General features: G+C 43.4%; 1 protein-coding gene across 1 annotated transcript; it reads right to left on the bottom strand.

Moving 5' to 3' along the window:
* Positions 1-376: 376 nt before the first annotated feature.
* LOC145392058 (uncharacterized) lies at positions 377-8,438 on the bottom strand. The gene is made up of 2 exons (XM_080266514.1): positions 8,315-8,438; positions 377-2,474 (listed from the first exon to the last, which is right to left on the bottom strand). The coding sequence occupies exons 1-2, from the start codon at positions 8,436-8,438 to the stop codon at positions 550-552; spliced, it is 2,049 nt and encodes a 682-aa protein (XP_080122640.1). The 3' UTR covers positions 377-549.
* Between the last annotated feature and the right edge of the window lie 4,500 nt (positions 8,439-12,938).

Here is a 12,938-nt window from a genome sequence, read left to right as displayed (position 1 = left end):
GGGGAGGGGAAGGGGGAACAAGAATTGCGAAACGAAATACTAATTGCTGAGTGTATACGTATGACAGAAAAGAAGAATTTGAAAAGGAGGATTTGCAACAGGAGAAAGGAATAATAGTCTAATAGATAACATGATAAAAACGAATGGGAAGAGGTATATGTATGAGCAAGCTAGGGTGGAAGGCTGGTCAACTGAGACGCAATTACGATAAGTGTGGTGAAGGAGGGAGGGAAGGAAATTTGATAGATGGGCGAGACCTTGAAAGACTGGAAGAGGGTAACAGAAGGTAATATAAGAAAGAGGGAAGGAGAGGAGAAGTAGGGAGATATATTGTTAAAGAGATAGGGAGAGGGGTATAAGTAGAGAGGTAGGGAGTGTGATATGGTTAGAGAGGTAGGATTAAGTTTGGAAGGATGTGGTAATTACTTAGGTGGGAGGAAGGGAGATGTCTGAAAGAGTATTAGGGTGTGGGGGAGCGTATATGGAGGGACAGAGGGGGTGTATTTGGGTGTGGGGAAGCTGGAAGGGGGGGGAGGTGGGGAGGGGCTCTCATCGCCGTCTCTTCATCGTGTCGAAATCTCCAAGGCCCCCGCTGAGCATTTGACCTTCGTTCCATTCGGCCGAGCGCTTGTACAGGGGCCGAGCCGAATCATCCTCGGGGTCGGAATTGCTCCCCTGGATGTCCCTCCGTCTCCTGCTGTTCACGTCACTCTCGATCGGAGGTCTGAGGTCCACTTGAAGCATCCCACTCTCCTCTAAGTTCCTCTTGAGCCGGTCATTCATTTCCTGCTGCTGGCGGAGAGCCCCGAGTTCTGCCAGTTTGAATGAGGATTCGTCTGCCTCGTCGTCTTCCTTGTCCTCCTCGTCCGACTCGCTTATTACCCTCTTTCTTCTTGTCGTTTCCTTCTCCTTTGCTGCCTCCTCTGCCTCTTCCTTTTCCTCTGTGTCTGCATTTTGAGTTGCTTGCTCAAACTCGGCCAGATACTCCTCGGTCGTTTTCAAATCAGGCCTCTTCTTCATGGTCGAAAAATCCCCAAAGCCCTGACTGAAGGTGTCGCCGTGAAATCCGCTGGCCCCCATCCGCTTCTTCATGGTTGAGAAGTCGCCGAAACCCTGACTAAACGTGTCGCCGTGGAAACCACTGGCCCCCATGCGCTTCTTCATGGTGGAAAAGTCACCGAATCCTTGAGTGAATGTGTCGCCATGGAAACCACTCGCCCCCATACCAAGCCGCCTCTTCTTCATGGTCGAGAAATCGCCGAATCCTTGACTGAATGTGTCACCATGGAAGCCACTCGCCCCCATGCGCTTCTTCATGGTGGAAAAATCGCCGAACCCTTGCGTGAATGTGTCGCCATGGAACCCACTTGCTCCCATGCCCAGTCGTCGTTTTTTCATGGTTGAGAAATCGCCGAATCCCTGACTGAATGTGTCTCCATGGAAACCACTGGCCCCCATTCGCTTCTTCATGGTGGAAAAGTCGCCGAAGCCCTGACTAAAGGTATCTCCATGGAAGGCGCTGTCTCCTAGTCCCATTCTTCGCTTCTTCATGGTTGAGAAGTCTCCGAAACCTTGACTGAAAGTGTCGCCATGAAATCCACTCGCTCCCATTCTCTTCTTCATGGTGGAGAAATCCCCGAATCCCTGACTGAAAGTATCGCCATGGAATCCGCTGGCTCCCATGCGTTTTTTCATGGTGGAGAAATCCCCAAATCCTTGGCTGAAAGTGTCTCCATGAAATCCGCTAGCCCCCATCCCCATCCTCCTCTTCTCCGGGGCATCGGAAGCGTCGACATCCCTCCTGTTTCGCTTCACCGGAGAAAAGTCACCGAAGTTGTGTGTGAAGATCCCCTCGTGGAAACCTTGTGCCCCCATGTCATTTGGCGCGCGCTTCCAGTCACTCGAGGCCACGGAGAGGAAGTACGGGTTGATGGACCTCTTGAAGCTGTGCATGAAGTGGTTGGGGATGTAGACGTCGAGGTAGGGGTCGTGTTTCTTGATGCCCTCTGTGTAGTAGTGCTGGGGATAGTAACTGCTGGCGTACTCGTCCCTCTTGCTCGGGGTGCCTGATAGGTCCTGCCCGTAGTAGTAGTCCGCTGGTGTTGAATCGTCTTCTCGCTTCCCCCAGGCCTGCATCGGGTCGTAGTTGATACTTTGCATATAGGAGTCGAACCCGTTCCTCTTTGCCCCTTCCCTCTTACCCCAGGCCATCATGGGGTCGTAGTTGATGCTGTGCATGTAGGACTCAAACCCTGGGTCACTGGGGTTCCTCTTAGCCCAAGCTGCCGTGGGGTCATAACCAGTGGATGACATGTATGCTTCCTGACCCTCAGCGGAACGTTTGACTAAGGCTTTGGCCGGCTCCAGGGGCTCAAAGGCGGGATCTGAAGGCTGGAGGTCTTGGGAGGAAGGCTGGGAACGCTTGAGGCCTTCAGGGAAGATGCTGGACATGAAACCCCTCGTGTCAGCAGCATCTGAGAACAAAACAATGAATCAGTCACAGTTATAATAGATTTTTACGTCGCGCAGAATGAATGGTCTTATTATATGGTGGGATAACAGTTGCAATAAGTGTTTTATTTTTATAATCAATTTCATTTTATTGGAACAACCATGAGTAAAAGTTTGCTGGCAGTTATACTGCATGAGTCAGTGGAAGGTGTTACATGAATTACACTTATGTGAAAGCAACTTAAAACACGAAAAAAAAAATAAAAACATGAAAAGGAAGGATACTTTGTGTTGTTTGTGGAAGCATGAGAAATACGAGTATGAAAGGCAGGACACAAAGTTGACAGGATTGTTGGCGAACTTTTCCTCATGGCTGTACGTATTATTGTAACAGACTATCCACAAAGGTGTACTTGTGAGCCGTCGTTCGGCCTACCCTCTACCCCTTATCCTGGCCGAAAGGACGTCGTGGCCAAGGTTTCATACCGATTCAAGAGCCGTTGGTGGTTGGAAGTTTTTCTGGACTTCACGAAATGTTTCAAGTGCGGTCCAGTGAAGCTTCGAACCACCACTTTAAGGCCGTGTCGACGCCAAGTGCTTGCTGGTTTAGCCCTCGCCACGACTTTCCGCCAGCCAGGTGTTGGACTGAACTGAGCGGGAGTACGAACCACGACTGACGGGTACACAGTAAGAAAATCAAGTTATGTCTTCCCAGTTTCGTCTAAAGAGCACTTAACAACTGGCGAAACATAACCACGTCTTGCCAGTGCGTGTTTCATTTGGTGTGACATTTCCTCCGTGTATCCGTCAGTGCTTAGGAAGAGGCATAATTTCTTTACCGTACAATGATTTAATTTAAAGCATGTGAAGAGTGTCTGGCGAAGCGTAATTAGGTAAGGGGTGCTAGCGTTGTTGTGACCTGACAGCGTGTTGTTATGGCGATGAAAAATTATACACATTGTCATTTTATTACTTTATGGCGATTTTGGTGGCATGATGTTGTTTTTGTTGATTAGATGAAGTGGTGTTGTGTTGATGCTGAGATAGTGGTGTTGTGTTGATGTTGAGATGATGTGGTGTTGCGTTGATGTTGAGATGGTGGTGTTGTGTCGATGTTAAGATGAAGTGATGCTGAAATGAAGTGGTGTTGTGTTGATGTTGAGATGATGTGGTGTTGTGTTGATGTTGAGATGATGTGGTGTTGTGTTGATGTTGAGATGATGTGGTGTTGTGTTGATGTTGAGATGGTGGTGTTGTGTTGAGATAAAGTGGTGTTGTGTTGATGTTGAGATAAAGTGGTGTTGTGTTGATGTTGAGATGAAGTGGTGTTGTGTTGATGTTGAGATAAAGTGGTGTTGTGTTGATGTTGAGATGAAGTGGTGTTGTGTTGATGTTGAGATGAAGTAGGCTACATTAACCCTTTCAGACCGAGCATATCATTTTCGTATTATTGCTCTCTTCCCACGATTTTATTTAGTATAGGAGAAACCCTTGGTAATGGAGTAGTTAATGAAAATTGAATCTAACCACTCCATTTTGAAAAGTCCATCCTAATTTTGAAAATAATAATTGCATGATGGTAAGAACACACACACACACACACACACACACACACACACACACACACACACACACACACACACACACACACACGATTCAAAAACTTAAGAAAGGTATGTTAGTGTATTTTTTTGACCGAAGTGTTATCTTGCTGTATTGTTGTGTTATGGTGTTAGCAGTGTTGTATTATTGTGCTAATGTGGAGTCAGTGAATGTACAGCGAGGTTGGATGGTGAGGAATTGGAAAATGTGAGTACGTTTAAGTACTTGAGTTGTGTGATGAGTAAGGATGGAGGTTTGGAGGGTGAAGTGCTTGAAAGGGTACAGCAGGGAAGAAAGATTGCTGGTTCTTTGAAAGCAGTGATAAGAAACAGGGAAGTGAGCATGGAAGTGAAAAAGTTACTACATGACAGTATTGTGATACCAACTCTAACGTATGGAAGTGAATTTGGACGTTGTTGGAAGGACACAAGTCAAGAGTGAGAGCAGTGGAAATGAGTTATTTAAGAGGAGGCTGTGGAGTCACATGGAGAGACAGGCTGACGAATGACAATATAAAGGAGCGTTGTGGTGTGGATGTGGATGTGATAGGAAGCGTTATGAGGAACACACTGAGGTGGTTTGGCCATGTGGAGAGAATGGAGGGTGAAAGACTGACGAAGAGAGTGTATGTGAGTGAGGTGGAGGGGGGAAGAGGGAGGGGGAGGCCGAGGATGAGATGGAGGGATGGGGTGGAGAGGTATATGAGAGAGGGGGGTGTGAGTTGGGAGCAGGGCAGTGAAATGGCGGGGGACAGGGCGACTTGGAGGCGATTTGTTTGTGGCCACCCCAAACGGGATTGAGGCGTCTGGCAATAGATAGATAGATAGTGGAGTCAGCTCTGTGTTGCAGTCTTGTGTTGTGGTGTTAGTACTGTTGTTGTGTTGTGTTTGCAGTGGTAATTAGGCATGATAGTTGGCGTAATGAGAGAGGAATGTTTGTGTGATGTTTTTGTGGCTGTGGTGTGTTATTGTGCTGTGGTGTTAATGTGGTGTTCTGTTGTGCTGAGGTGTTAGCATAGTGATGTGTTATGTGTGATGTGGCTGAGGATGTTATGTGTGATGTGGTTGAGGTGATGGGTTGTGAAAGTGAGGTGATGTGTGATGTTGAGATGATGTGTTGTGTGATGTGGTTGAGGTGATGGATTGTAATGCTGAGATGTATTATGCGTGATGTGATGTGTGTGATGTTGAGGTAACGTGTTATGTGATTTGGTTGAGGATGTGTTATGTGTGATGTGGTTTAGGTGATGGGTTGTGATGTTGAGATATTGTCTTCTGCGTGATGGTATGTGTGATGTTGAGGTAATGTGTTATGTGATTTGGTTGAGGATGTGTTATGTGTGATGTGGTTTAGGTGATGGGTTGTGATGTTGAGGTGATGTATTTTGTGTGATGTTGAGGTGATGTGTTATGTGTGATGTTGAGGTGATGTGGTGTGTGTGATGTTGAGGTGATGTGGTGTGATGTTGAGCGTGATTTGTTATGTGTGATGTTGAGGTGATATGTTGTGTGATGTTGAGGTGATGTGTGAGACTGTGATGATGTGTGATGTTGAGGTGATGTGTGTGATGTTAAGGTGATGTGTTGTGTGATGTTTAGGTGATGTGTTGTGTGAGATTGTGATGATGAGTGATGTTGAGGTGATGTGTTGTGTGAGATTGTGATGATGTGTGATGTTGAAGTGACATACTATGAGTTATGTTGAGGTGATGATGTGCCATGTGTGATATGATTGTTGAGGTGATGTTATGTGATGTGAGGGGATGTGTTATGTGATGTTGCTGAGATGTGTTACGTGTGATATTGCTGTTTAGATGTGATGTGTGTGATGTTGTGATGTTATTTGTCGTTATGTGGTATGTGGTGATGTGCTGTGTGATGTTGAGATGCTAGGTGTGAAATTGTCGTTGAGATGTTACATGTGATGCTGTCGTTGAGGTGATAGTGTGTTATGGTGATAGAAGATGACACCCTGCCAGCTGTAAGTCAATTGTATAGCACCATCACCCACTCTATCACCACTCCAGCGCCGCAGCAATATCCTTGAGTGACCCCTCCACACCACCACATTTTCTTCCACTACTGCGTTTTTTATTTTTCACCTCGAGCATACGTTTTCTCTCCACTCTCTCTCTCTCTCTCTCTCTCTCTCCTACGTTTTCCTTCTCAACTTCTTTCCCTTCCCTCCCATTGCTCTTTTTCTTGTTAATTCCTTCACCTTCCTTCCCTCTCCTTTCCGACTTCCTCATACATTTTTCCTTCTCAAGTTTTCCTTCCTTCCAGTTTGCCTACTTTCCTCTCTTGTAAATTGAGTTAGAGGGCACGTGTTTGGTGTGTGTGTGTGTGTGTGTGTGTGTGTGTGTGGGGGCCATCTTTCTCAATACAAGGAGTGATGGCCGCTGCACATGGCCAGTGGGGGGGCAGTGGCCAGTACGGAAGAAAATGGAAAATGATGGCCTGTATGGGGGTAACTGAGGCGAATGGCGGTGGGGCGGCGATAGAGGATGGGAAATGATGGGGTTTGGGAGTGGAAATGATGGTAGATGAATGACAGCGTAGAAGGTAGGAGGGAAAGTGATGATAGGGTAGGGTGATGTGTGTGTGTGTGTGTGTGTGTGTGTGTGTAGGGAGAATTATGATATGGCTAGGTGATTGTGTGTGTGTGTGTGTGTGTGTGTGTGTGTGTGTGTGTGTGTGTGTGTGTGTGTGTAGCTGTAACAAGAATACAGTTACAAGAGTTACGGTGGTTGGTTAAGTGTACGAATGACCTCTGTGTGTGACCTCACCCCTTGTTAACAGGTCAGAGTAATTAGTGTGACACTAATGAGGTCGACTAAACACGCTTAATCACCGTTATATCTCTTCACCTCTACGTACCGCTGCACCTCATCATCATTATTAACCCCTTCAGCTCGTGGACGCAGGGTTTGTTATATTATTTGCTGCCTACAGACGATTTTATTCAGTTTATAAGACTTTTGGATATGGAGTGTAAAGTGTAACCTTCGATAATTTACACTGCCGTCTTTTCCCTCACGTAAAATTGTGTGTTAGCAGCAAGAATAAGAAGGACTGCGGTATGTGAGTAGTAGTAATAGTAGTAGTAGTAGTGGATAGGGAGGAGACTGAAATGTATCACCCGGGCAGCTCCACCGTCCAGTCATATCAGTGCCACCACGTGAAGGCATCCGTCATCACCCCCACGTTATATAGTTAGAATGAGCACCATAAGCCTCCTGTTTCTTCCTTCCCCACCATAACGCTCTCCATTACACCAAATAACATAGTCTACCATTTATCCTTCCATTTTCTTCAGTCTTCCACCATCATCCTTCTTTACGTAAACTTCATCATACACTTGCTATACTCCTTTCACCTTAACTTGGCCCAGATTTTCATCCTTTCGCTGCTTACTTCACGTAGCTCAGTGACAGAAAAAGACGATGCTGCGGCTCTGCATCTTGTCCATTGCACTTTTTCGTGACTAGCATCATATTCTAGTGTTAATCGCATGTTATAATTCTGCATTCAAGATGGAGGCATGGCAATTTTAGGCCTGCTTAGAGTAAAAGGATTGTAGTACTTAATTCGGCTTTATTTTCGTCCCTTTGGTCTGGTGTCGTGTTTTTACTGTTTATGCTTGGTGGAGTGCGGCGCCTTCACGTGGTGGCGCTGATATAATCGGGTGGTGGAGCTGCCTGGGTATACAAACGTCCCTCAGCTACTTCCCTACTCCCCAAAGAGGCAGATGGTGAGTTGCAGAAGGAAGGTAACCACAGCCTGAAGTCCACCGGGTTACGTTTTAAGTAAACTTGGGACTGCACCACTACTACTATTACCACTCCTCTGCTAGTACGATTTTTACTGTTACTATACTACTACTACTACTATTACTACTACTACTACTACTGTTACTACTACTGCTACTACTGTTACTACCACTACTACTACTACTACTAATAATAATAAATAATGCTACCACTACTATTAATACAGTACTACTGCTACTACAACTACTCTCTCTCTCTCTCTCTCTCTCTCTCTCTCTCTCTCTCTCTCTCTCTCTCTCTCTCTCTCTCTCTCTCATAAATCTTCATAAATCTTCCACTCTTCGTCTGTTATAGTTACCCATTATCATCATCATCATCACCACCACCACAACCACCACTACCACCATCGTCATCATCATCATCATCGCTATCATCATCATCATCATCATCATCATCATCATCATGGCTATCATCATCATCATCATCACTCACCTTCGTGCTCCGGTGTGGCTGGTGGGTGGTGTGGGGTGTCGTGGGGCGCGGGTGGGGGTGGTGGGGTGGAGGGGGTGGGTGGGGCACTATCCGCACCCACATCAGCAGCGGCAGCCACCACCATCCACATCAAAACCACCTGGGGAGACAAGAATACAGTACCCCCAAGAATACAGTGAAAAATACAATACCCCTAAGAATACAGTGAAAAATACTGTACCTCTAAGAATACAGTGAAAAATACAATGCCTAATAAGAATGAAATGGTTTGGCGGTAGAGAGAGAGAGAGAGAGAGAGAGAAAGGTGCGGTGAGAGGGAGACAGCTGGGTAGAATATACTGTTTCCCACACTAACTCACTCTCTCTCTCTCTCTCTCTCTCTCTCTCTCTCTCTCTCTCTCTCTCATTCTTATTTGCCTAACATACTCTAAACATTTTAACTTCTTTTCATTTTCTTTAGTTTATTTTCACTTTAAAAATTGTTCTCGGTGCGAGGGAAAGAAAGATAAATATTGAGAGAGAGAGAGAGAGAGAGAGAGAGAGAGAGAGAGAGAGAGAGAGAGAGAACTATTCACAGTCGATGCAACTTTATTCCTGTTTTCTTCGAGGTGCCAAATATTTGCAGACAACGTTTTCTCTCTCGGTTAAAGGGGAAACTATACCATTCGCGCCTCACACTGCCTTAACCCTCCACTTCAGTAGGTACCATTTACTCAGTACCAAGACTCTCTCTCTCTCTCTCTCTCTCTCTCTCTCTCTCTCTTTAACCGATTCTTTGTTCGTACCTGCCATATACCCGGTACGATTTTTCTGTATGATATTCATAGTTGTAAGTGGCGATTATACTTCTCGTAGTGAAGAGGTTTTGTGGTAAACTGGGCTTGAGATTACTGTAGTTAGGGGAGATATTTCGTAACGTATAGTCTGCGTAGCCTATAGTTAGATTGAAAACTGAGGGACGTCCCCGTATTGAAAGGGTTACGAGACGGCTTCTAGTTTTAAAAGTATGAGAAGCGTAACCTAATCATCTAAGATCGGGTGGAAGTAGCGAGAGTTTAGTACAGAGGTAAAAAAAATAAATAAATAAATCACATTATCATTGGACATTTTATATTCTCGTAGTGAAAGTGATGGGGAGTGAAATGTGGCGGGGAGTGAAATGTGGCTTGTTCCTACCGTAGAGTTTTACACCAATCAATTAACGAGGACTGCATTGCTTTCTTATGTACTGTATTATTATTATTATTATTATTATTATTATTATTATTATTATTATTATAGACAGGTTAGATACTGCCTTAATTAATTTTTTTTTACTATAAGACATTTTCCAAGTTGAATATAATAGTCTGGAAACAAAAATAAAAATATGTCTTGGGCCGGAAGGGATTATGGAGAGTGTAGGGAGCCTTCTAGGGCGACGAGAATACGGGTCAGGGGGTGAGGGAAAAGCTCCTTTGTATGTGCAAGAGGGAAGTTGGTCCATCTTCCCTCTCTCTCTCTCTCTCTCTCTCTCTCTCTCTCTCTCTCTCTCTCTCTCTCTCTCTCTCAGCTTATCCTTTACCCTTCACCTTTTCCTTCTTTCATATTAATATTTCATTGCATAATAACAAAAAAAGCCATTTCTAAGACACACACACACACACACACACACACACACACACACAGTAAATTTAAAACAGCGTTAGAGGCGTCCGGTGGTGGATTAAATAGAATGCTAGAGTTGTTCCGATCATGAGACGGTTAATGGCGACGGTATCAAGTAACGCTCCCTCTGACTCACTACAAAATAAAATCATATGGCCGTGAGAGGTTTACTGCTGCCAATATTTATTCTCTCTCTCTCTCTCTCTCTCTCTCTCTCTCTCTCTCTCTCTCTCTCTCTCTCTCTCTCAATACCGCTATCCGATTTCCTAGTGATGGTGAACGCTGGCATTATATTGATGGGTAGGATCTAAAGTGTTTGAGCGGGAAAATTGAAACTGGAATCAATATTGTTATAGAGAATGGCTAATATGGAAATGAAGGTGCATGAAATTACAGAAGAATATTGAAAAAGAAATAGGAATGAGCACAGAGAAAGGAGAAAAAATAAAATAAAACATATATTCTTACAGCGAATTTATAAGTGAAACGCAAATAATTACAAATATCTATATCTATCTATCTATGGTTACAGTGAAATTTAAAAAAAAATGAAAGGCATATACTGTACTTTAAAGAAAAAAATAAGTAGAGCGGTACAAAAACTGAAAAATAAAAAAAAAAAAAAAGGATGCACACGGTGGCAAAAAAAAAAACTAAGGATTTATTTTTTATGGAAATTGTTGTAAATTTTGACAATACTCAAAATATACCCTTGAGACGATACTTAAACTACTTTCAATTTTCTCTCTCTCTCTCTCTCTCTCTCTCTCTCTCTCTCTCTCTCTCTCTCTCTCTAGCCAGGTGATATTGGCACAGATAAAAGCGAATAAGCAACTTTTGAATATTCAGTTATCTGCGAGTAACGATGAAGAAAGGGAAATACAGTTCTAACTTTTTTGGTTATTAATGTAAAATAATGGGTATGTGTTGGCAGAATTATTAATGGTTATATACTTGTCGATAACTACCATAATTTACCAAACCAACATGAACAATAACACGCTCAAGTAAAAAAAAATCGGCAGTTTTTATTTCTTTATTTAATTCATTTTTGTAAGGGGCGGTGGTGGAGGGGGAAGAGTCGTATTTGTACCTCTGACGAAGCAATAAAGGATTTGTTATGGCCTACTGCATTATTTTCCTTTTTGTCCACATTCGCTACACTTTAAAAACTAAGCGCCTTAAAGCTGAGATCGCTAAGGGGAAGACGAACCCTCTCATGTGCATCATTAGCGAAAAAACCTGATGGAAAGTTGAAGTTTAGCCTTTCTACAATGTTTCAAATTTCAGTGTTTGGATTCTAGTTAAAATATTACCCTTCCTCATAAGATATACTGAAATTTGCCCTCTTAAATTAGTGTCAGACTTTTGTGTACTCGCTTTTTGTTTATTATGTCTGTACGTCTTTTCGCTCGAGTCCATAAGCCTATATTATTGGCCTTAGCAACGGTGTATGCATAAATTAGCGGTTACCAATAGTAAAAAACAGTGAAATTTTGGGAAGAACACGAGCGAATTTTAAGAGTTAAACTAGGCACTTAAAACTCGGTGCAGATGTCCCTGGAGTTCAAAAAAAAAAAAAAAAAATAGAAGAACAGAGTGGAGGATTGCGAGTTTGTTGCCAAGGCTGGAACTCGCTCTCTTTTTCCCCCTCCTCTTTCACACCCTCACACTTTCCTCTCACTTTCCTGTGTCTGACGGCGCTTTTAAGTGAGTTACGCGGGTGTATGATGCACCCTGGGGAGGAATTGTATCGCGACGAGAGGTAATGAGAACGTCGCCCGTCTTCTGTTTGCGCAGGAGAAATTGGCGGGAAATTTGATGCTCGTTTTTGTAATCCGACTCCAGTCTGTGTTCCTATAATGCGTGTCTTTCTTGGTGCTTGTCTTGAAGGTTTGTTTTATCTGTGTAATGGTTTTATTTTTTTTATTTGGCTGGTTTATTTTTCTTATATAATAATTGTTTTAATAATCATACCTGCTGTTGAGTCACCCCTTCAACCCGAGGACGATTCTATATTTTTCTCGCAATCTCCAGACAGTTTTAGTTTGCTTTGAGGAGGCTTTTCGAGCGGAAGGGATTAGCAACAGACCTTAACTCCTTCCTGCGCGAGATTTTACCCAAGCAGCTTATGTCGTCAAGGTTAATGCATGTGCTTTCTGGTGCATCTGTCACGGATGTTTGTTTTAATGGGTCGTATTCTGAGTGGCTTTTAAGATTTCGTAGCGCCCTTTCCTTAGTGATTAATTTTGCACATTACACCTCAAAATCGTCTTGTATATTAGTAAAGCAACCAGTGAATACGGAAAATGTGTAGAGTAGAATATCAAAATGTAATAAGCAACATAAATCGGTCAAAAAGAGGAAACAAGAAGCCTCGTGTAGACCTAGACTACGGCTCAAAATATGCATATAAATATTCGATGCGTTATCCTGAGTCTATTATATTCCTTTCACCTTAATTTGGCCCAGATTTTCGTCCTTTCGCGGTTACTTTCACGAAGCGCAGTGGCAGGGAAAGACAATACGAAGACTACATCCATTCCGTAGCACTTCTTCGTGACTAGCACCATATTCTAATGTTAATCTCTTGTTACAACCCGATAATGGAGAGACGGCAGTATTAGGCCAAGTAAAAAATGTTTTGTTCGCACTTCTTTCTTTTTATTGGCCTAACCTGATGTTAACGTTATTTATAGTCGTTCATCAGTTATAATAAGATAATTTAAAGATATAGAGAATGCAGCGCTCGTATGTAACTAAATATCGATCAGTCAATCAATCAAATATATACTTGAGTTTTATTAATATCACAATTCCGCATCCCGAATATTATGCAACACGTTTTTAGAAGACTGCCACAACACAGGAAGAGTGGCGCGTCGTCCATGAATTATATTTGGAACCGGATGATGCCATGTGTCGCGAGAATAATAATTAGAAGGGAAATAACAGCTGAATTAAGGAAGCGAAACGC

Source organism: Coenobita brevimanus, chromosome 21 (assembly GCF_032717465.1).
Source record: "Coenobita brevimanus isolate Jiangsu-jjx chromosome 21, ASM3271746v2, whole genome shotgun sequence".
In the NCBI taxonomy this organism is placed as follows: Eukaryota; Metazoa; Arthropoda; class Malacostraca; order Decapoda; family Coenobitidae; genus Coenobita; species Coenobita brevimanus.
The sequence above is the reverse complement of the archived record's forward strand: the minus strand, read 5'-3'. Positions and strand labels throughout refer to the sequence as shown.